Source organism: Petaurus breviceps, unplaced genomic scaffold, assembly GCF_028583685.1.
Source record: "Petaurus breviceps papuanus isolate PSGF00001 unplaced genomic scaffold, PetGlider_PUasm1.0 688, whole genome shotgun sequence".
In the NCBI taxonomy this organism is placed as follows: domain Eukaryota; kingdom Metazoa; phylum Chordata; class Mammalia; order Diprotodontia; family Petauridae; genus Petaurus; species Petaurus breviceps.
The window spans coordinates 12627432-12649504 of NW_027186457.1; the positions used below are offsets into that span (position 1 = coordinate 12627432).

The 22073-nt window shown below is 38.1% G+C and overlaps 1 protein-coding gene across 4 annotated transcripts in view; it reads left to right on the top strand.

The window, feature by feature from the left end:
- Positions 1-22073, top strand: part of RASA2 (RAS p21 protein activator 2) — a 143915-nt gene that overhangs the window by 103104 nt on the left and 18738 nt on the right. For 2 of the 4 annotated variants that reach the window (XM_069104648.1, XM_069104650.1), the window contains exons 11-20: positions 1005-1153; positions 2741-2855; positions 3649-3723; positions 4596-4719; positions 7080-7186; positions 12302-12385; positions 12941-13018; positions 16984-17057; positions 17522-17631; positions 19198-19280. In XM_069104648.1, coding sequence (XP_068960749.1) covers positions 1005-1153; positions 2741-2855; positions 3649-3723; positions 4596-4719; positions 7080-7186; positions 12302-12385; positions 12941-13018; positions 16984-17057; positions 17522-17631; positions 19198-19280 — 999 coding nt within the window. The remainder of the gene's footprint in view (positions 1-1004; positions 1154-2740; positions 2856-3648; positions 3724-4595; positions 4720-7079; positions 7187-12301; positions 12386-12940; positions 13019-16983; positions 17058-17521; positions 17632-19197; positions 19281-22073) is intronic. The other 2 variants (XM_069104649.1, XM_069104652.1) reach the window with 1 other exon arrangement.

Here is a 22073-nt window from a genome sequence, read left to right on the forward strand (position 1 = left end):
AATTTTTTTGGAGTGTGTTCTTTAATAGTTAAAGTTTCATTTACATGTAATGTATATATATATTTTTTTGCTTTTTGAAGGGCAGTTGGGGTTAAGTAACTTGCCCAAGGTCACACGTCGTGTGTGTGTGTGTGTGTGTGTGTGTGTGTGTGTGTGTGTGTGTGAAGTGTCTGAGGCCGGATTTGAACTCAGGTCCTCCTTACTCCAGGGCCAGCACTCTACTCACTGTGCCACCTAGTCACCCCTACAAGTAATGTATTGTAGAATACAGTTTAAAGTGTTGGTCTAAGCCTAATTTCTGCCAGACTGCTCTTCACTTTTCTCAGCAGTTTTTTTATCAAATTGAGAGTTGTTCTTGAATTTATGTTATCAAACAGAGGTGTGTTGCATTCCATTGTTTATGGTTCTCTTTTGTCTAGTCTATTTCATTGATTTCTCTCTCTCTCTCTTCTTTAATCAGTGTCAGCTAGTTTTGAGGACTGCTGCTTAATAGTCTAGTTTAAGCTCCTGCATACACTATTCTCTCCTTATTCCCTACCTTTTTTTATTATTTTCCTTGATATTCAAGATTTCTTGTTTTTCCTAATGAACTTTTAAATTATTTTATCACATTCTATAAACTATTCCTTTGGTGATTTGTTTGGTATAGCATTAAAAGGATAAATTAACTTTGCGAGTAATTGTCATTTTAGTATATTGGCACAGCCTCACCATGAGCACTGAATGTTCCTCTATCTGCTTAAGTTCTTCTTTATTTCTTTAAGGAGCCTTTTTAATCAGATTTTTACAAGTCTTTTATGTGCTTTGGTAGATTGATCCCTAGATATTTTATGTATTTTGGAATTATTTGGGATGCAGTTTCCATTTCTGCTTTTGCTACTTCGATTTTGTGATTAGTGTATAGACAGGCAGCTGGTTTTGAGGGTTTAGTTTGCAGTCAGTACTTTTTTCTTTTTTTAATGTATTTATGTTTTGTTTTGTTTTTTCACTTTGCCCTATTCTAGCCTATCTCTTCCTCAGCTGCTTACATTTTGGGTGAAGTTTGTCGAGATAAGTATGACGCTGTTTTGCCTCTTGTGCGACTGCTGCTGCACCACAATAAGTTTGTTCCTTTTGCCACTGCAGTGGCTGAATTAGACTTGAAGGATACTCAGTAAGTGCTTAGCTTTTGTAGATATCGGTAAACTATTAATTATCGGCATTCTTGACCCTGGCAGTCTACCCTTTTGCAAAGTTATTCTTTTTGGTTTGCTCTGATGTAGTTGGCAGCTATAGAAAGTTACAAAAAAAATTTATTCAAAGTCACCTCTTTTGTAGTGAAATTACTGCTATATTGACTCACCTTTAGGCTTATTTTATAAAGAAAAAAAGAGCTTTCACATATTTTAACAAAAACTAATAGCCTTTCTTAGGGTTCACACAGTTGCCCTTTTCTACCACTAAATCTTAACATATTCACTTGTAAAATCCCCCTTTTTTGTTGTTCTCTAATAACAAAATATTACTGTAATATCTTAATATTCAGCTGTGTCGACGTTTTTTAATGCTGTACATTCACATTTTGGAAAACGTCCAAGAAACACCTACTGTAAAGTTGTGTTTCAGTGCCTCATTGCTGGGTTAACAGGCACTTCTTAAACTGCTCCTGTGGGCCAGGAATTGTGCTACATGCTTTACAAAAGTAAGGAAACTTGGGTAACTCACATTGTCTCAAAGGAGAAAACACGTACTTAAGTAAGTATGTCCAAAATAAACACAAGCCAGTTTGGAGGAGCGTGGTGAGCTGAGAGTTAGGGAGGGCCAGAGCTTTGGAGGACCCGGGATTCTAAGACGAGGAGTGAGAAGACTGGATGCATTTCCAGCAGGGGGAACAGATAATACAAAGACACAGAAGATAAATTGTATGGCATGTGTTTTTTAGAGCAGCAAGAAAGGTTGAGATCAGATTGTGAAGGGCTTTCAATGCCAGATTTCAGAGTCAGATACTCGTGGCAATAGGGAGGGAACCACTAGATTTTATTGAGTAGGGGAGATGACATGGTCAGACATGCTTTGTAGGGGGTATATTGGAGTGGGGAGGGATCTCAGGTCAGGAGACCAATCAGGAGGCTACTGAAGTAATCCACTTGAGAGGCCATGTGGACCTTAGCTAGATAGGTGGCCATTTGAATAGAGAGAATAGTTGAGTATGAGCAGTGTTGTGAAGCGAGAAATGACATTTGGTAATTGAATGGATATGTGGGGTGAACGAAAGGGAAGAGTCAAGAATAATAGCCAGGTTGTAAACCTGGGAGACTGGAAAGATGGTGACGACTCTTGGTTCTTAAAGGTTACATAGTAAATGTTTCTTGATTGATTCATTCACTGACTATGCCACAGTGGCACAAGCTTTAGTAAATCCTTACTAAATTTGCAAGGTTCAAGTTTGGGCAGGCCTGGTGACAAACTGCTTGATTTTAGGATGACAAATTTTTAGCAAGAACAACCCTCAGAAGCGTTCTATAAAAATTATAAAGGGTTTTGCATTCTGTGTCTGTAGGAAGTTATACCCACAATATATACACCCCCAATAACAAAATCAAAGATCTTTAAAACATTAAGAAACTAAAGGTATATTTTTATTGTTTTGACATAATTTTTACAAATTGAGTATATGAACTTGTTTAAATATTTGACATCTGCCTACATAGATGATTTGTTTACTAAAGTTGATATTAACTTGGGCACATTTTTATTCCAGAGATGCAAACACAATTTTTAGAGGAAATTCCTTGGCTACTCGATGTCTGGATGAGATGATGAAAATAGTGGGAAGGCACTACCTGAAAGTGACATTAAAACCTGTCCTAGATGAGGTATTATGGTAACTACCAATAACTATAGTCTGTGACCTTGAAGAATCTCTTGATTAGGTGACATATTGACCAAAGAGAAGTTATCCAGAGAGCTAAATTCACCAGTGTATTATTTGAACTAAAGAAATTGATGTTATCAGATTGAAAGAAGGGGATAATGTAGAGAGTAATAAGGTGAACTTTTATTTCATAAGCTTTATAAAGCTAAATTTACTAGTGTATTGTTTAAACTAAAGAAGCTATCCAAAAAGCTAAATACATCAGTATCTTACTTAAACCTTGCAACAGTTCTATTCTGATGCTTCATTGTGGCATGTGAGTGCCAGTGCCTGGGTTCTTGATAGTGAGGCCAACAGAATACTTTCTTACCTAGAAGATCCTTCCAGAACTGAGGGTTCTTAGAGCTGGAAGGTATCTCAGAGACTTTCTCGTCTCACCGGTATCTATCCAGGCATCACGTCTTCCATCTTTCATTTGAGCCTCGTAAGGGGAGAGGTCAGGTCTTTTCTCCCATAGTTCTGATCACTGAGGAGTTTACTCTTACACATTAAAATTGCCCTTCCTGAAGCTTCTAGGCATTGCTTCTCATTCTGCCGTCTGGGACAAAGCAGAATGAGCCTAATCTCTCTAGTTTCCTTCAGTACGTTACTGTATTGTGGAGCCCTTTTATATTTGAACTTTGTACATCTTATGACTTATCTCTTTTTTTCTAAATATGCCAGGAATGTCTTTTGCATAGTTCTCTAAAAATATAGGAAGATGATAAATTAACTCAAAGTTATTTTCTTTTCAGATATGTGAATCCTCAAAATCCTGTGAAATTGACCCTCTCAAATTGAAAGAAGGGGATAACGTAGAAAGTAATAAGGTGAACCTTTTTTTCATAAGCCTTTATGAAGTTGTATTTAAGGTTTAATCCATTTCCCAGCTACATTATCATAATGATAGATTAAGGGAAGCTCATTTTATGTATTCATTAACACTATTAGTAGTAATATTTCTCATGGTTAACTGAATGTAGTATTTTTTTCCTCATAAATTTTTATTTCAGTTCCTAGTTTCTCTTTTAAATTTTAGTATTAATAATACTAAACTGAGACTGTGGTTATTTTAGTTTGTGGCAGTGATCAACACATACTTGAAAATGATTTTAAGAACTTCATTTCTCATTTGTTAATTATGCCATTAGCCTGATAAAATGAATTTATTCATGACCACAAGCTGTGGTTTGAGTAGCCCCTACCTCCATGCATATGTACCAGTTCTGTCCCTAGCTTACCTTTGAGGCACTTTAGCTCCCCTTATTTCACACCAGCTGTGCACAGTCCAGGTATTTTTGCTTCACTATTTGGCCCTTTAACTTCTTGAAATAGCTCATGAACTAAGTTCTTTTCTAACTGAATGAATTTATAAAATGCAAATGCACTTTTGGCAGTATTTTAAAACTGTTAAACTCTCTATTTCTCAGATATAGTCATCCTCCTTTGACTTGAATAGTTTATTTATTCCCAAAATTCCTATATGTGGTCTAGAAGGTAGAGTACATGAAAGAATTAGACTATACCTAAGTCATTTCTGTGCTAGCAGAATTTTTAAGATTCAGTATTCTTAATACTGTCCAGTAGTTTTGTAATAACGATGTTCTATATTGCATTTGTCATGTTTAACAAGCAAAATGTGAGAGGAAAAAAAACCTTGTTGAAATTATATAATACTTAAAGTTTTATTTTACTCTTATAGGAGAATCTGCGCTACTATGTAGAAAAATTATTCAGTATGATTATACAGTCCAATATGAGCTGTCCCACTGTCATGTGTGATGTGTTCTATTCGCTGAGACATATGGCTGCTCAAAGATTTCCTAGTAAGTGAATCTATTGCCAGATCTTTTAGTTTTGTCTTTGGCAGACATTCACATTGCATTCCATGCGTGGTGTTTAACTTTAAAAGGTCCTAAGCCCAGGGCCTCCCTCAGACACATAATTGCCAGGAGACTTGGCAAAAGTCACTTTACCATACAAGGTCCCTGTATTTCCAGAAAAGGTGCCACTCTACATTAGTAGAGGTAGGTCATCACTTAAAGTTACCAACACCAATAAAATCATAGGTCCGGTCCAGAAAAATGTGTTAAGGTGCATCAGGTACCATTGTCTGGGTGTTTGATTTGCAGATAGTTCAACCTTAAGACAGAAACAAAATATGTAACCTTCTTTTCTTTAAATTCAAAACCACATTAGCAGTTTTGTTTCATGATAGACTTTGTCAGCCAGTCTAGACAGCAGCTTCAGGTGAGGAGCAGGGGGAAACTACCAAAAAAATAACAGGGAGTTGTGTCCCTGGCAAAGAGAGAAGATATGTTAATGGTTACATTTCTGCCAGCTACTGTTGGGTCTGGCAAGAACTGATGGATTCCTTGCAGAATCTATATTTACCACCCTTTCTTCTCTTTATACTTCATTTGAGTCAATGGGAGTTGGGCTTTTCCTGGGAGTATGTAGCTGAGAAACAGTCATACACTGTGTACTTAGTGCTTTAGTGTTTCTGAGCCTGTTTAGGGGGTAAAAGCTTTAACCAGTGTGTTTTTGTTGTCATATTGGATTTCCTTTTAACATTTTCCCCCTCTCCACCTCCTGACTTCCCTCATGTTTCAGCAAAAGGCCGCTGTCCGTTGATCCTTCAGAGGCCTCATTGGTGCACAGACATCAGTTTGTTGTCTCCCCCATTAGACCATGAGCTCTCAGAGAGCCAGAACTGTTTCTTGCCTTTCTTTGTGCCCCTAGTATTTAGCACAGTGTCTGACACATAACCTGTGTTTAATAAGTGCCCATTGGCTGACATTGTGTTTCTGTAAGCTATCTTGAGAGGAACTCCTGCCCCCTTTAGTCAAGCAGGCACTGAGGATACAGAGACAATGAATAAAAGAATCCATACATAGAATTTGAGAGTTGGAAGGGCCGTTTTTCATTTTCCTGTGTCATAAATTTGTAAATCATTGATCAGCTAAAATTATGGCTTGTCTAGGATTGTAGCTTCCAGAAGGATCTGAGAGCTAACCTTTCCATGTACTTTTCTCTGTCTTCTAGTAGCCAAGGGTTTTGTTTTTGTTTTCTAACCCACCTCAAAACGCTACACTAAAAAAAGATGTCTTCTAAGTCTAGTGCCAGCAGATTTTGATTATTTCTTCTCACATTCACCTAGAATCGCTATCTTCTGAGTCAAAATTTAGTTCATCTTTTTCTGATTAATTTCTTTTTTTAAGGCAGTGTTTTTTATATTAATAAATACCTTATTGGCCTTTTAATTTCACCAGAGAACTCTAATCATACTTTACATTTTGAAATAGACTTTATCTATTACTGACTTGTTCGGATATGGCAAGAGTAGCAGTTACTTCCTGAGTAACAGTTACTTCCTGAGGGTTTTGCTTTAAAAAGTTTAGTAATGTCAAAATTCAGGGTAGCTCCCTGATTGTTACACATGGTGTTGTGATAGTTTAAGTATTTCAGTTGAATTGATGCAGTTGCTTTTATCTCGCTGCATGTTCTAGCAGAAATGTCCATTTTAAAATTAGCATACATACATAGCCAGTCCAGATGGCCATAGCTGTTTGTGCCTGTAGGTTCTTGTATATGTATATTTCTACAGCCAGCTGCTGTGGGAAAGCTTTGCTCTCTTAACCAAGAGAGCACATGTTTATGAATAGCCATAGAAAGGTAGCCAAGGAGATGAGAGTGTCTTTTGAATTTTATGTTAAATAAGTTGGCCTTAAGGCTCAGGACCCTGTCAGCAGGCGGGTCAGAACCTGCATCAGCCTCTTATCTGGGGCTGGAGCCCTTGCTGGTCTGGCAACATCTAGTTCTGGGATTGCCACTAGGTCGTGCTAGATGCTGCTGGTCTCTCTGTCACATTTCTAGAGTCCACGTGTGCTGTTGAAACACTAGCTGTTCCTCCCACTGACAGAGGCCTGGAGCCTTCTTACCGGCCTGGCATTTCCATTTCACAGGGCCGTATTCCCTTGAGTGGTCCTTGGCCTGCTTGGAGTGATTCCCTTTCTGTGTCTTTAAGCCGGCCTTCCTAGTCACCCTGGTCACTTCTCTTGCTCTCGATCCAAATTCAGGGAATCAGTTGGCTGCCTGATTGTTGAGGCTCTTTTTATTTTGCATCTCTGTTACGTGCTCGTGGTTGGCCCTCATGACTGTCCCATGTCCCCATTTCTCTCTGCAGATGACCCTCATGTACAGTATTCTGCCGTCAGCAGCTTTGTATTTCTTCGTTTCTTTGCTGTAGCCGTAGTGTCACCTCATACTTTTCATTTACGACCTCACCATCCAGTAAGTGTTTCTTCTGGTCAAACTTTACTCCTTTTTTACTCACATTCATTAGAGTGAAGAAAAACAAGTAATAGTGAACTAATTTCTTTGGTTGTATTCTGTGACAGTTATTTTAATATATGTATGCCTTTTTAAGCTATTCAGTATGCCTATTTTAAGCTGGCATTTTTCTCTTTGTTCATTCATAGATATTTTTAAGGAAATTGGCCCTAAAACCATGAGAGGTCTTGAAACTTTCTTGTTATGGATAAAATACTTTGTTAAGCATTGCATCTATATTTTAATTAGTTTTCACATTTTTTATCACAATATTGAATTTTTAGGATTTCACCTCAAGTGAATAAATGATAAACAAATGAACAGGTTGTATACAAATAAGGCCTTTTCCAAACCATAAGAAATTAGCTCCATTACCTTTTAAAAAATTATATAATTATGTTTATCTGATATAATGTTGTAACACCACATTTAATTACCTGAAGCTATAATGTCAGAGCTACCACATGATCTAAATAATATTTAACTCCCTCATACCTAATTTCCATTTATATTAACTTTTGTGTGACTTTATTCCTGCCATAATACGGCCTACTTCTGCTCTTTGCTAATTTACATGTAATTTACTTTAATCCAATAGATTTGTTTTATACTTTCATTAAGGTGCTAGCTTACCAGGGTTACGAAAGTGAAAAATGAAAGTCTCTCTCTCCAAAGAGGTTACAATATTCATAGAATAAGACAGAGAGATATAAGACAAGGTTAAAAAAAAGTAATTGGGGGGAAATGGGAGATCCAGAATACTATAAGAAAATTTAATGGGAGACTGATCGCTTTTACGGGGACATCAGAAAAGACTTCATTGGTACTTGGACTGGACTTTGAAGGAAGAAGAATATAGGAGCTGGCAGAAGTGAAGGGAACATGTTCCAAACAACATGGACAGCCTGCATGAGGCAGAAGAAAATAAGATACAAGTGTGAGGAATAGCTGGTTGTCCAGTTTGGCTATAAAGTCATGTGCGTGAAGAGCAGCATGAAGTACTCCTGGAAAGGTAGATCAGAAGTAGATTCTAGAAGGCCTTGAATGATAAACTAAAGACTTTGTATTTTACTTTATACACAATGAGAAACCATGGAAGGATTTTAATTAAAAGAATGGTAGAGTGAGACCTCTGCATTAGGAACATAGGTAGATTTGCACCTGCATGAGGGATAGATACAGAGAGAAGATACCATAGGCAAGGACAGCATTTAGGAGGCCATTATAATTATCTAGACAGGAGTTGTTTATAAGCCATCTATGGTGGTAACAACATGAATGATGAGGAGGGGATAGATGTACAAAATATCATAGAGATGGAATAGGTAGATTTGGTAGCTGACTGGACATGTAGTGAGTGATTGGCATTGGGGAGAAGGAAGCACTAAAGGTGCTGCCAGTATTTCTCTTGATGCCTTCAGCAGAAGTAGGAAGTTAGGAATAAGATAGGTTTGTTTATTTGTTTTGGGGTTTGTTTTTTTTTTTGCTTTTTTGGAGAGGGGAAAGTAGGGCAATTGGGATTAAGTGCCTTGCCCAAGGTAACATGGCTAGTTTTGTATTAAGTGTCTGAGTTCGGATTTGAACTCAGGTCCTCCTGACTCCAGGGCCGATGTTCTATTCACTGCACCACCTAGCCTCCCCAAGACAGGTTTTTTTAGGGGTTTTTTTGAGAAAAATATTCGTCTTTGAACATTTTAAGTTTGAGGAACTGTTCCAGTTGGAGCTGTTATATAAGGCAATTTGAAACAAGAGTTCAAAGGAAAGAGTAAGGCTGGATCAAGAGGTTTTGGAGTCATCTGTATAGAAGTGATCATTAAATCCATGAGAGTGAATGAAATTGTCAAAGCAAAAGCACATGCGTGTGTGTGTGTGCATACATATACATATAGAGAGAGAGAGGGAGAGAGAGAGAGATATGAGAGAGTTAGATTAAGAGCAGAGCCTGGAGGGACACACACTTGGGAGATGAGGAAGGAAGAGGAACCCACAAAGGACCTGAGAAGGAAAAGCCAGGGAGGTTGATGCTTAAGTGGTTATTGGTGACTTTGGAGGGAGCAGTTTCAAGAGTGATAAGAGATTGAAGTTAGATTGCAGGGGGTTGGCGCCTAAGTTGATACTCAGTAAAAGCAGCAAGATTCAGCTGCTCTTTGGAGAAGTTTAGCTTTGAAGGGGAAGAGAGGGTTAAGATGGTCGATTTTTTTTAGGTTGGAGGAGCCAACAGAAAGCACGGTTGGAAATGAATAGGAAGTCAGGAGTGATCGGTGGAGCAAGGTCCCAGGTAGAATGAGAACAGGGCCCCAAGTGCTGTAACACACTTAACCTTGGGCCAAGAAGAATTTCATCCCAAAGGAGAGTGAAGACACTCTGAAGCCTGAAGGAGGGGAGTTGAAGGTCCTCACAGTGGATGTAGTGACCATCATCACAGTTTATATGATAGCACCTAAACAGGCACCCTTTTTATTCTTTACTCAGCCTTGGGTATTTCATGGCACTTTGGGTCCTAAATTTCTGTGTAGTTGTGTTTAGGTTGTATTCTCCTCTTTGCATGAGATGTGTTCATATACCTACTCTATTTATTACAGTATTCTTCCTTTTGACTTTTCATGAGAAAACAGTTGACTTTGTTTCATGTAGCTCAAAAAAAGGTATTGACCAGCTCCTCCCTCTACCTTCCTTCTGGTGGAGAAGGTATGTAACAGACCACAGACAGAACCTTAGATCAAACCTGAGGTGATCTGTTCATGTACCCTTGGCCCTACCCCCACTGCATCCTGGACCTGCCCCACTATGGGTTGGGAGGGTCCCTGCTGACTGGTGGTACACCACACCAATAGGTCAGGGCAACAAAGGACACAGCTGGAAACAGATACTGTTTCAGCAGTTTTCTAGTATATAATCATGTTGCATGATCCCTTGGCAAAAATATCAAAGTTTATGTGTACAATATGTAGTTTCTACTTTCTCAAAAATGTACTTACACATTAAATTTTAGTTAGAACTGCCCAAGTATTATTCAAACTAAGTTAAAAGTGGCTCTAAGAAAAGAAGGTTTGTAAGCCAAAGTTCCCTCTATAACATTGGGAAGGTAAGAACAAAATACTCCCACAGAGGCTTCAGCCATAAAGTATACCTCTGGGTTGAGAGAGAGAGATGAGTAAGGAGGAGGAGGAGGATAAAGAGGCCCTCTTAGACATTGAGGGTAGTAAGATATCCAAATGGAAGTGTCTGACTATCAGTTAAGAGCTATGAGGGGAGCCAGAGAGGAGAGAATTTCAATGATGACATAATCAGTAATATTGGTGTAGGTTGCAGAAAGGTCAGAGAAAATAAGGAGTGAGAATAGGCCATTGGATTTCTTGATTAGATCATTGGTGATCTTTGAAAGAGCAGTTTCAGGAAAAGATTGGGGGGTAAAAGCTGTATTACTGGGGACTGAGGAGGAATGGGGTATCAAAGTAACAAAAGGAGTTAATATAGTAAACCATTCTTGATAAGGTGCTAAAACTAAAAAAAATGTCATTTTTATTTTAGGGGCGGGGGGGGAGCAGAGGAAGGAAGCAGTTCAGCTAAAGTTTTGTTTTGTTTTGTTTTTCCGAACAGGAAAAACCATGATGTATCTCTTAGAAGATAATCAATGGGAAAACAGACTATATATAGACACTAGAGAAAACAAAGATAGAATTATCTCATGATTTGGGGATATGGGTGGCACTTTTGAAAGGAGGAAGGTGCCTTTTCATTTGAGGTAGGAAGAATTTATTTTGAGGTAAAGAGGAAGATGTATAAGGGAGCTCACATCAAATGTACCCAATCTTTTTAGTAAAGTAGGAAGTAGGTGATCTTGTGAGTGGACCAGCATTAAAGTCATTTAAAATAAATAATGTGAGGAACGTAATGAACTGAAAACCATCGAGAAATAAATAAGAGGATTGCCACCTGCCAGTTAGGATTCAGGCAGGCCTTCTGTGATGATGAGCTCACATTTTAATAACATCATTCAATTTACATCATAATTTTTTTCCTCTGCTTTTTCTCCACAGTAACCCTGAAAGGTTGGTAGTTCAGGTAGTATATGTGTATTTTACAGATATGAAAACTAAGGTTGACACCTATTTGGTGATGGCCAGACCTTCTATCTCTGTGCCTCATTTCTTTTTTTGTTTTAATATGGCATATAGGATGGCTTTTGCTCCATTCTTCTGTTCAGGAAAGATAATTGAAATTAGATAGAATATTGAGTTTAACACCAAATTTGAGATTACCTAGTAACAGTTTTAAAGAATTGTATTGTTTTGACAGAGAATTGTAGAAGAACTTTGCATATGTAAGTAGAACTCCAGGTGGCCTTACATAGATACTGAGTTAAGAATTAAATGGAATCTTGTGAGTAAATTTAAGTGATGATATAAGCAAAGATTATACATACACACACACACACACACACAATATTGCATGTGGTATATTTAATGACACCCTTAAAATCCTTTAATTCCTCTTCCTTAGATCTCCCTTGTGATTCCTCTCCCCCTCCCATTTAAATTCATGATTAATTTCCAAGGTTCTTCCATATTTGCTAATATTTGGTCCTTTAATTTCTCTCTTAGTCTTACTACGATATCTAGAAAAGTTGGTCACAAGTTCCATGGAAACCATTGACCATACGTAAAACCATTGAGCAGAGTATGTTTATGGACTGTTATTTTCAGATAAAATTATAAAAGGAGGATAAAGTGAACATCCTATAAATGATTAAATGACTGTAGTGTATCAGAAACTGAAAGAAAGGGATAATATGCTTAATGTGTAGTCATTGATTAAATAATTGTCTTTTAAAACCTAACCTCTTCAGGAGAAATTTTCCATTTAGTTAGAACTCTTTCTTTGGTTTATGACTTGAGCTTGAAATAATCCCCTTTTCAACTGAGTCATTGACTTAGATTTATTCTATTCTACTTTTTTACCCTACTGCTTTGGGGGAAGAATAGGCTCCTTGATCTGTTGTGTCTACTTTTGGCATAAAATATATTTATTGATACCTTATCAAGAACATAATTACTTCTTTTGAAAATTCTTTAGGATGCACAGACAATTAGAACATTAACTCTCATCTCAAAAGCCATTCAAACTTTGGGAAGTTGGGGAAGTCTATCTAAAAGCAAGGTGAGTGTCGTCATCTTGATTTGCTTTTTTTTTTTTTATTTGGAGGACACTAGGGGCTGACTTGCCCAAGGTCATGCAGCTAGTTTTTGTGTTAAGTGTCTGAGGCCAGATTTGAACTCAGGTCCTCCTGACTCCAGGGCTAGTGCTCTATTTATTGCGCCACTTAGCCACCCCCCTCATCTTGATTTTCTAAGATAGCCACTTTTAAATCTGTATCCTTCACAACCACAGATCCTTTCCTTCTCGTCCCTTCCCCCTGCCTTCCTACAAATAATGATGGAAGAAACACGGCAGTCTTCTATGCCTTCCCTACGCAGCAGCTCTTTTTGGAGATTTCATTGTAATCTCTGAAGGTGAGGAGGTGGAAGAAATCTAGTGAAAGGATAGATGAATGAATCATAAGGCCTGTTCTCCCCATTCATTTATCAACCTCTCTCCCAGTCATCCCCTTCCATTGCCTTTTTGACTCCCTCATGTCTTGTCTTTTTACATATGAATTGTGTTGTGCTGATATATTTAGTCTTCTACTGACAGAAATCTTATTTTGTTTCTTAGTCAAGTTTCAAAGAGACGTTCATGTGTGAATTTTTCAAAATGTTTCAAGAAGAGAGGTATATTGAAGCAGTTAAGAAGGTATGATAATATTGTTCTTTGTTAATACTTTTTTTTTTTTTTGCTTTTTTTGGTGGGGAGGCAGGGCAGTTGGGGTTAAGTGACTTGCCCAAGGTCACATGGCTAGTAAATGTTTAGTGACTGAGGCCGGATTTGAACTCAGGTCCTCCTGCCTCCAGGGTCAGGGTCTCTATTCACTATGCCACCTATCCACTCCTCTCTGTTAATACTTAAGAATTTTTTTACCATTTCTAATTGAATTAATAAAAAATATATCTTAAATACGAGAGGTAAAAAATATATATATATTTTCCTGTGGATTATTTTTATCATTTTCTCCAAACTTCTATATGTCATTTTCAGGGTTAAAGCTATATTTAATTTCTTTTTTAAACTTTAAAACCCTTTAGTACTTGAAAGGCAAGAACTTTATTTCTATGCTATAAAGCAGTAAGTCATTCAACTCTGGAAGCCAACAATACCATTGTCTTAATATGCAGCCCAAAAATAAATAAATAAATAACCCATCACTATTATAAAATGATTAAGAGTAAGAGAGAGGCTGATCTGGTTTAATAAAATTTCCTACTTATAGACTATTTTTAAAGACTCCACTTTTATTTTTAAATATAATACTTAATTTAAAGTCAGTGAATATTAAGTAAGACAAGGTGAGTTAATGGAAAAAATTACAATTAGTAATATATGTATGCCACTATATATGAAAGCATGAGGTTTCCAATAAATGAAAGTAATGACTGTACCTTGCAGTAAAAAGCACAAGAATACTTAATATTTCAAGCTCTTACTTTGCTGATTTTGGACATGTAGACTAATAATACTTGAAAAACTCACAGAGAAAAATTTTAGCCTGCTATTTGATGAAGTCTTATTCCTTTATCCTTGTGGGTAAGATGGAGAGGTATAGAGTACAGACAAGGTAGATTTTGAACTAGTTGAACAATCAGACCAAAAGAGAATAGTCATTGATGGTTTGGCATCAGCTTGGAGAAAGGCCCCCAATATACTAGTGACTAAGGGAACTCTCCATGGCCCTTCAGTGACTTGAATGTGGGGGTATTAAAGACATGCTTATTACATTTACAGATGACATAAAACTCAGACAGATATCAAGTACATTAAATGACAAAGCCAGTATCAAGAGATCTTAGCATGCCAGAACAGTGGGTAATGAGTAAGTGTAAAATACTATACTTAGGTTTTATAGATTGGGAGAAGACAACGCTCAATTTCTGTGAAAATGTTCTAGGGGTTTGAGTGGACTGAAAGCTCATCATGAATAAACAGTATGACATGACAACAGAAAAATCGCTTAGTTTGTATTAAAAGAGGTGTGCTGTCCAGAATGAAGAATGTAATGGTGCTGTTGCTCTCTGCGTGGGTCGGGTCATATCTGGAATGCTGTATTCAGTTCTGAGTGCCACATTTTACACTGGAACATCATCAGAGAATGGTGTCCACGTGACTCAAGGCCATGCCATATCAAGATTGATCGAAAGGACCACGGACGTTTCACTTAGAGAAGACAGGGACACGGGAGGGTAATGAAAGGACCTGAGAGCTATCTTCATGTGTTTGAAGAACTATCACATGACTGACTAAATTTGTTCTCCTTGGTCCCAGAGAGCAGAAATTAAGATGACACAAAGAGGCAAATTTTAACTTAACATAAGGAAAGACATCCTGGCAAATAAGGGTTCCCCCTTACTAAAGTGATCAGTTAAAGCTAAATGACCAGTTGTTTGTCTTAGAATCATTGACCTCAGAGGCCATCTTATCCAGCCCACTTGTCTTATAGTTCAGGCCCAGGGAGTTTATCACTTGCCCAAGTGGGGAGAAAATGGGAGGAAGGATATGTCAGAGGTCAGATTTTTTGTTTAGTTATGGGCTTAAGGTGTTGGTTTCTGAAGGTCTATCCATTTCTGAAATTATTTTTAATGTGTTTTTATTCAAAGAACTATATGTACAGTGTTTTAATACCTCCAAAGGTAAGAAATTTTGTTACACTAGAGACTATTTTTGGGTGTTGCCAATATGTCATACTCTGAGGCAGCATTCAATAAATGAAAATGATGACAGAAAGACAAAATCAGTAGGGTTCATTTCAAAACAAGAAAAAGGATAGTTTTTTTAAAACTAAAAATGCTAGCCATCAGGGCCCTTGAAAATAAATTCTTTCTTCTTTCAAAAGGACAGGCAAAGCTAAGCTGTCCTTTTATTCCTAGGACATTGCTGAAACATGAATAGGACATTGTGGGCTGACTTATGTTGGCAAGGTTATGATGCACTATCTTTTGTTTTAAAGATGTGGCCTTTTTTTTCTTCTTTGCTACTGCTGTGCCAGAAAATAATTTTTTCTGGAGTTGGCTATGGCTGAACATATGCTGATATAATCAAAATATGCAGTTGATAATGTCAGTCAAGAAAAGATTTAAGAATGGTAGGAGTTTAGTCTTGTTCTCTATTTGCCCTGAATTCACCCACTCACGTTCTCTTTGAGTGTTACCATACTCCACCCCCAGTCTCAAATTTTGTTCTTGGCTCCTGGACTGGTAAGTTTTTTAGCCTGATATGCTAGTATTGTATATAGTTATTGGTTAAGAATAGCTGTGTTCAGTACTAGAAATTCCAAAATGTTATGAATTCTAGTGTCTGATTTTTCATTGGCACTTGCTTAAAGATGGCTCAACTGGTGGGTGTCAGACCATTAGTCTGTGAAAAAATTCTAGGGGTCTGAGTGGACTGAAAGCTCATCATGAATTAATAGTTTGACATGACAGCCAATAAGAAGCTTAGCTTGATTTCTTCTTTCACACTGTTGTGTTCTGGATAGCCTGTGGAGAAAGACAGTCCTTAGGAGAAGAAAATCTGAAGGATGTTCCTAAGTTTTAGTTACCTAATTATACCATCATTGCTAGGTTTTGTCAAAGAAGCTGAGGTTGAATGGAAGCTGAGGCCTTGAGTAGCTCTGTTCTGTCTAGTTTGTGGGGTGGTCATTTGTGGGCCACAAAGAAACGAGGTAGTTACTTGGAAAATCCCTCTAATTATCTGGGACACCTATACTTGAGGACTGAGATTCCCCAAATGCACAGGGTTCTTCGTTTTTTTCTCCCTTGATATCCTTGTTACTTCTAAAGGATTCCATTCAAAGGCATAAGAAGTAAGTATCCATGGGAAAGAACCCAGTAGTGTTTTATTTGTTGGCTGGGGAGGACCTGGGTTGAAGAGTCATATAGTCTGTTAGCAGAAAACAGAGAGGGTGACATAACAGAAGGATACCGGATTAGGTGTCAGCATGTCTGGTTTGAATTCGAGACCTGCCTCTTATGTACAGCCTTTGTCACCATGAGGAAGTAGCTTTACCTCTCTAGTCTTCTGCTTCCTCTCTATAAAATAAAGACATTGTACTGTGGAATCCCAAAGTTTCCTTCCAGCCCTAAAACTGATAATTCTATCACATTAGACACAGTCTAACATATTAAGTGGCCACCAAGAGAACATGAGACCCCTTTAGACCCCACAGTAAAAATTGTTCCTTGAAACTACTCTTTGCTTCTTCTTAAATGCTTGACTCAGGAGAAGAATGTTTCTCAGTCATTGTTCTTTTCTTTCTGAATTTAGATGGCAAATGGTTTGAGAAACTTTTCTTGACCACATGGCTCCATTTCATTGGGCAAGCCAGTGTGCCTATAGCTGTGGGACCTATTGATCTAAAACAAATCACTACATTCTTTTCTTGCCATGGTACAGGATACATTTTCCTATAAAAATTAAGTTTTAGAGGATGTAAGTTGGAGACCTTTGTGCTATGCAGTGTTTGTTTATTAAATTTTTGTTAACTAGCAGTTTTACCTTTATAGTGAATAAGTTGTATGCTAAATTGAATTTGAGGAATAGTCTTACTTCTTTTTATAATATAATTTTGTTATGTCGATTTTTATGTAAGCTCTTTTCTCTTCACTTAGTTCTTGGAGGAAATTTCATCTACTGAAAGTAAAGAACCCAGTGGTATGAGTGAACCAGTACATCTAAAAGAAGGGTAATTTAATCGTGTGTGTGTGTCATTTATATATTTTAAGTAGTGTTAGAGGAAAGACATTCAACATCATGTTCCAGTGCAGAGTGTATGGGCTGGTGGGAGCCAGAAGTCTATGGAGATTTAGTCCCACCCAGCTCTTCCACTGACTAGCTGTATTACTTTAACTAAATTCACACAACTCTGTCTTCATCTGTCTCATGCATGAAATATACATTTCCTACCTCATCATTGCCCTTTAAAAAGTTAAGATTACTGAACAAATAAAAGCTACTAAAATAATAAAGATCTTACGCCTTAGTATTCAAGTGCAAAATTCAATTTATGTGAGATAGTTGAAGTCTTCCAAAATTGTTATTAGACACAGAACTGTTCAAATTTAAACTTAAAAGTATAAGGGATAATATTACCATGTATTGAATTCATAAGTGAGTCTACGGGCCTAAATATCTGCATTGTTTTAACAGTGAAATGTACAAAAGAGCTCAGGGAAGAAATCGGATTGGAAAAAAAAATTTCAAGAAGCGCTGGTTCTGCCTCACAAGCAGAGAACTCACCTACCACAAGCAGCCAGGTAGTTGTGCTTACTCTGTATTGTGGGGTATTTTGGTGGTTTTACTTTATACCATGTGTCTAGTGAAAAGAAAGTTCTGCTGGTCTGCTTAGAAACCAGAGGGGTAGCTAGGTGGTACAGAGGATTCAGCACTAGGCCTGGAGTCAGGAAGACCTGAGTTCAAATGTGCCCTAAGACATTAGGTGTGTGACCCTGAGCAAGTCATTTAGCTCATATTTGCTTCAGGTCCTCATCTTTAAAATGGAGACACACTGGAGAAGGAAATGGCTAACCACGCCAGTATGTTTGCCAAGAAAATCCCAAAATGGGGTCACAAAGAGTCGGACACAACTGAAACGACTGTACCGTGTCAACAAAGGAACAAGATGTGGGCTTTTAAAATAGAATTTTAAGAATTTATATATGGGTTGCATACAAATGTATGTGTGTATACATATACATGCATGTACATGCTCATGTGGATGTATACACATACAACGAACATGAAATGGGACAGGCCTCAAGAGGTAGTGAAGGCCGTAAGGGCCTGAGCAGCAGCAAATGTAACATATCCATTTGTAATTGGGTCATTTTAAAAAATAAATTTTAAGCTTAAAAACTCAATAGAAACATTCAGATATGTAAACACAATTTTAAAATGATCTTATCATAAACTCTGTTTACAATCTGGGTTTGTTTGTTTTAGTGTCTATTAACCTGAATAAGATATTTTTTAAAATGCCTTTTTACTTCCACATACGCTCTGTTTTTCTGTGTTTTTCCCCCTCTAGGTTTATTGCTGCTGCTTTAAAATATATTTGTGTGTGTGTGTGTGTGTGTGTGTGTACACACACACACATACATACATACATACATACATATCACTATAGTTGATATGTCTTAATTGTTCTGGTTCTGTTTTCTTCATCCTTCATAAAAGGCCTCACATATTTCTAGTGTAAATCATCTATGTAAGTGTATACAGACATACTCATAATGACTTTATTTCATTGATGTAATCACTGTCACTATCCGCACAGACCACAGCTTTTCCTTAGTGGTTTAATCAATCAAACATCCTCGGTGATGAGCCTTGTACTTAGCTGTGTTGGGCCTCAGATGACAGACATACAAATTCATTCATTTCATACTTGCAGCATTTCCAACATGGCAGGAGGACCACAGAGTTTGTATTATATTAATGTAGCCTTCGAAAACCCAGGATCACCTCCATACATGATAGATATCCAATTAGGACTGTGTGTATGTGTTTACACACATACACACACATACTCACTAACGCTTTTACCTAAATGTGAAATGTGCATTTCTTCTAAAAGAACTGTGACTTTGACATTGAAATATAATTTTGGGGACTTCTTGTAAATATAGGATATCCACTGAAACCCAAAAAAAGCTACATATTGGTTAAATCTGCAACAGAAAAGAATATGTAACAAATGGTATTTATTGTTTTGTCTACTTTCTAGTCTTGATGTGTCTCATTTTTGTTTGTCAAGATGATTCTCAGATGTTTTTCAAACATTTCAATGTTTTTCAATCCATTTATATATCCGTTCAATTTTTTAGGCAAAGATGCAATTTATACCATTCCAATCAGAAACATTCTTGCTGTGGAAAAACTGGAAGAGAGCTCTTTTAACAAGAAAAATGTAAGTTAAAAAAGTAAATGTATTTACCTTTCATTAAATAGGCCCTTTAATAACTGAAATTTTCTACAAGTAGGAATTGTAAAAAGTATGTTGATCAATGTGCGATGATTAATTATGATAGACTTAGCTCTTCTCAGTAATACACTGATCAAAGACAATTCCAAAAGACTTGTGATGGAAAATGCTATCCACATCCAGAGAATGAACTGTGGAGTCTGAATGTAGATCAGAGCAGACTGTTTCCACTCTTTTTTGTTGTTTTTTTTCTTTCTTGTGGTGTTTTCCCTTTTGTTCTAATTCTTCTTTCACAGCATGACTAACCTGGAAATATGTTTAACATGATTGTACATGTAAAAAAAAAGTATGTGGCTACTTCAAATCCCAGCTCCGCTCCTTCTTGTGTCTGTGACTAGGCCAGTCACTAAGCCTCTATGGATATCAGTTCCCTCATCTGCAGAATGCTGAGGGAGATCAGGAGCTCTTAACTTGGAATCCATGGACTTGTTTTTGGTTTCCTTTCAATTCCTGTGCATTTAAAAACGTTGTGAGAAGAGATCCATGACAAAAAAAAAAGTTAAGAGTCTTCCCCAGAAGAGATCTGAGCACACATCGTTGTCTTCTTGAGAACCCTAGCCTCTCACTGAATCAGTCATAAACCTCTGTTCTACCATAGCCAGTCATGTGCACAGTCACACCTCTGGCCTTAGCATTGCCTCCAGACTGCACCTCTGTTCTACCATAGCCAGTTATGAGCACAAGTCACACCTCCAGCCTCAGCATTACCTCCAGACTGCACCTCTGTTCTGCCATAACCAATCATGAGCACAGTCACACCTCCGGCCTTAGCGTTACCTCCAGACTGCACCTCTGTTCTACCATAGCCAGTCATGAGCACAGTCACACCTCCGGCCTTAGCATTGCCTCCAGACTGCACCTCTGTTCTACCATAGCCAGTCATGAGCACAGTCACACCTCCAGACTGCACCATCTCCTTGATCTCGAATTCTGGGACTCTGCCTTCTGAACATGTTTGCCTGTCCTTTGCAGCAGTCCTATTTCACTTCTCCTAAACCAGTTGCCACTTCCAGACACTCCCTGTAACATCATCACTCAGGAACCTCTCTTTCTTTGAGGTCCATTCACTCTGTATTTATCATCCAGTCCAGATTCTGGTTGCAGTTATCCATTGATCTCCATGATATTCTCCTTCTTTCCTCATGAATTAAGTGCCAGACTCACTGTCTTCCTCTCTTCCTCCATTCCTACCTTCGCACCAGAGGGCTTCACCATACATATGCCCTCAAACACTCCAACCTCTCAGTTCCTCAGCTACTCATTTCCCATGACCTCCTCCTCCACCTCTCCTCAGCGGCTTGTAGAAATGACCCCATTTCCTTGTTCTTACTGTCACCCACAACTCCTCTGTTTCCCTGTGAATTCTGAAATTCCTTTGTCGGATTATAATCTTTTGTCATTCCATTTTCCCCCCTGTCTAAGTACCCCTAAGCCTGTTATTTTCCCTATTGTGCCCTCCAGTCTCTCCAGCCCTCATTTGTTTCCCTGGCCATCACCTCTGCACTAACTACACCGTCCTCCCTCATCTTGACTTCTTAGGGTGTTCAACGTGATCCCTGCAGCCTCATCCAGTTACCAGTCTTGGACTGCTAAGGCCCAACCTTAGCTTGCTTGCATCATCTATGTTTTCCCAACATATTGAACAAGGCTGGAAAAAAAATCATCAGAGTGATGAATGAGGACACTACAAACTTATGTAATGTAATCTCTACTTGATCCCCATCACAGCATCAACATCATTAGCAAGGCAACATCACTCTCCAGAGCACTGACCACAGTGCCTTTTCCAAACATTTTCTCCCTCCCCAGACCTCCCATGGTTCTCACTCCTACCCTTTCAAAAAATTACAGCCTTTCGCCAAGAATTTCTTTTTGTCCCCTCCTCCTCATCTCACATTCCCCCTGTGCTTTCTGCTACTACTTCCTTCTAATCCCTGTCTCCAAGGAGATCATTCTCTTTGCCACGGCAAAACCTAGGTGCGCAGGTGCTCCCATTCTATCCTGTCTTCTTCTTCCAGCATATTGACCATTGGTCATTCCCATAGTCTCACTAATCTTCAGTCCCTTCCTATCTATTTGGTACTTTCCTGTTACCTACACAGCCAGATCTCTCCAATTTTCAACCTCTGTTCCTTCAGTTCCTCACCACCATCCCACCCACTTTGATCCATACACACCAGCTATCATCTCTCTCTACAAAGGCAGTCTACAATTGGTACTTTTAGTTCCTTTTCACTGTTACCTCTCAATAGTTTGGTTTTGAGCCTCATCACTGAACTGAAACTGCTCTGTTCAAAGTTTCCACTGATCTCTTAGTTATCAAATCTAATGACCTTTCTCACAGTCCTCTTCCTTCTGGACTTCTCTGCAGCCTTTGACATTGTAAGCCTTCTCTTTGATGCTCTCTTTCTTCTAGGCCTTCATTACACTACTCTTTCCTTCTCTTTGTCTGATGACTCTTCCTTCTCCTCTTCATCTATAGATGCTATGGGTATCTTGCAAGGCTCTTTCCTGGGTCCTCATCTCCTCTCCTTAGGTGCTGTTTCACTTGGTGATCTTATCAGCCCCCATAGTTTCAATTTTTATCTCTGTGCTAATAATTCCTAAATTTACTAATCCAGTCCTAACCCCTCCGTATCTCCAACTTCCTGTGGAACATTTCAAACTAGATGGCCCATAGACACCTCAGACTCCACAAAACGGAATTCATCTTTCCCC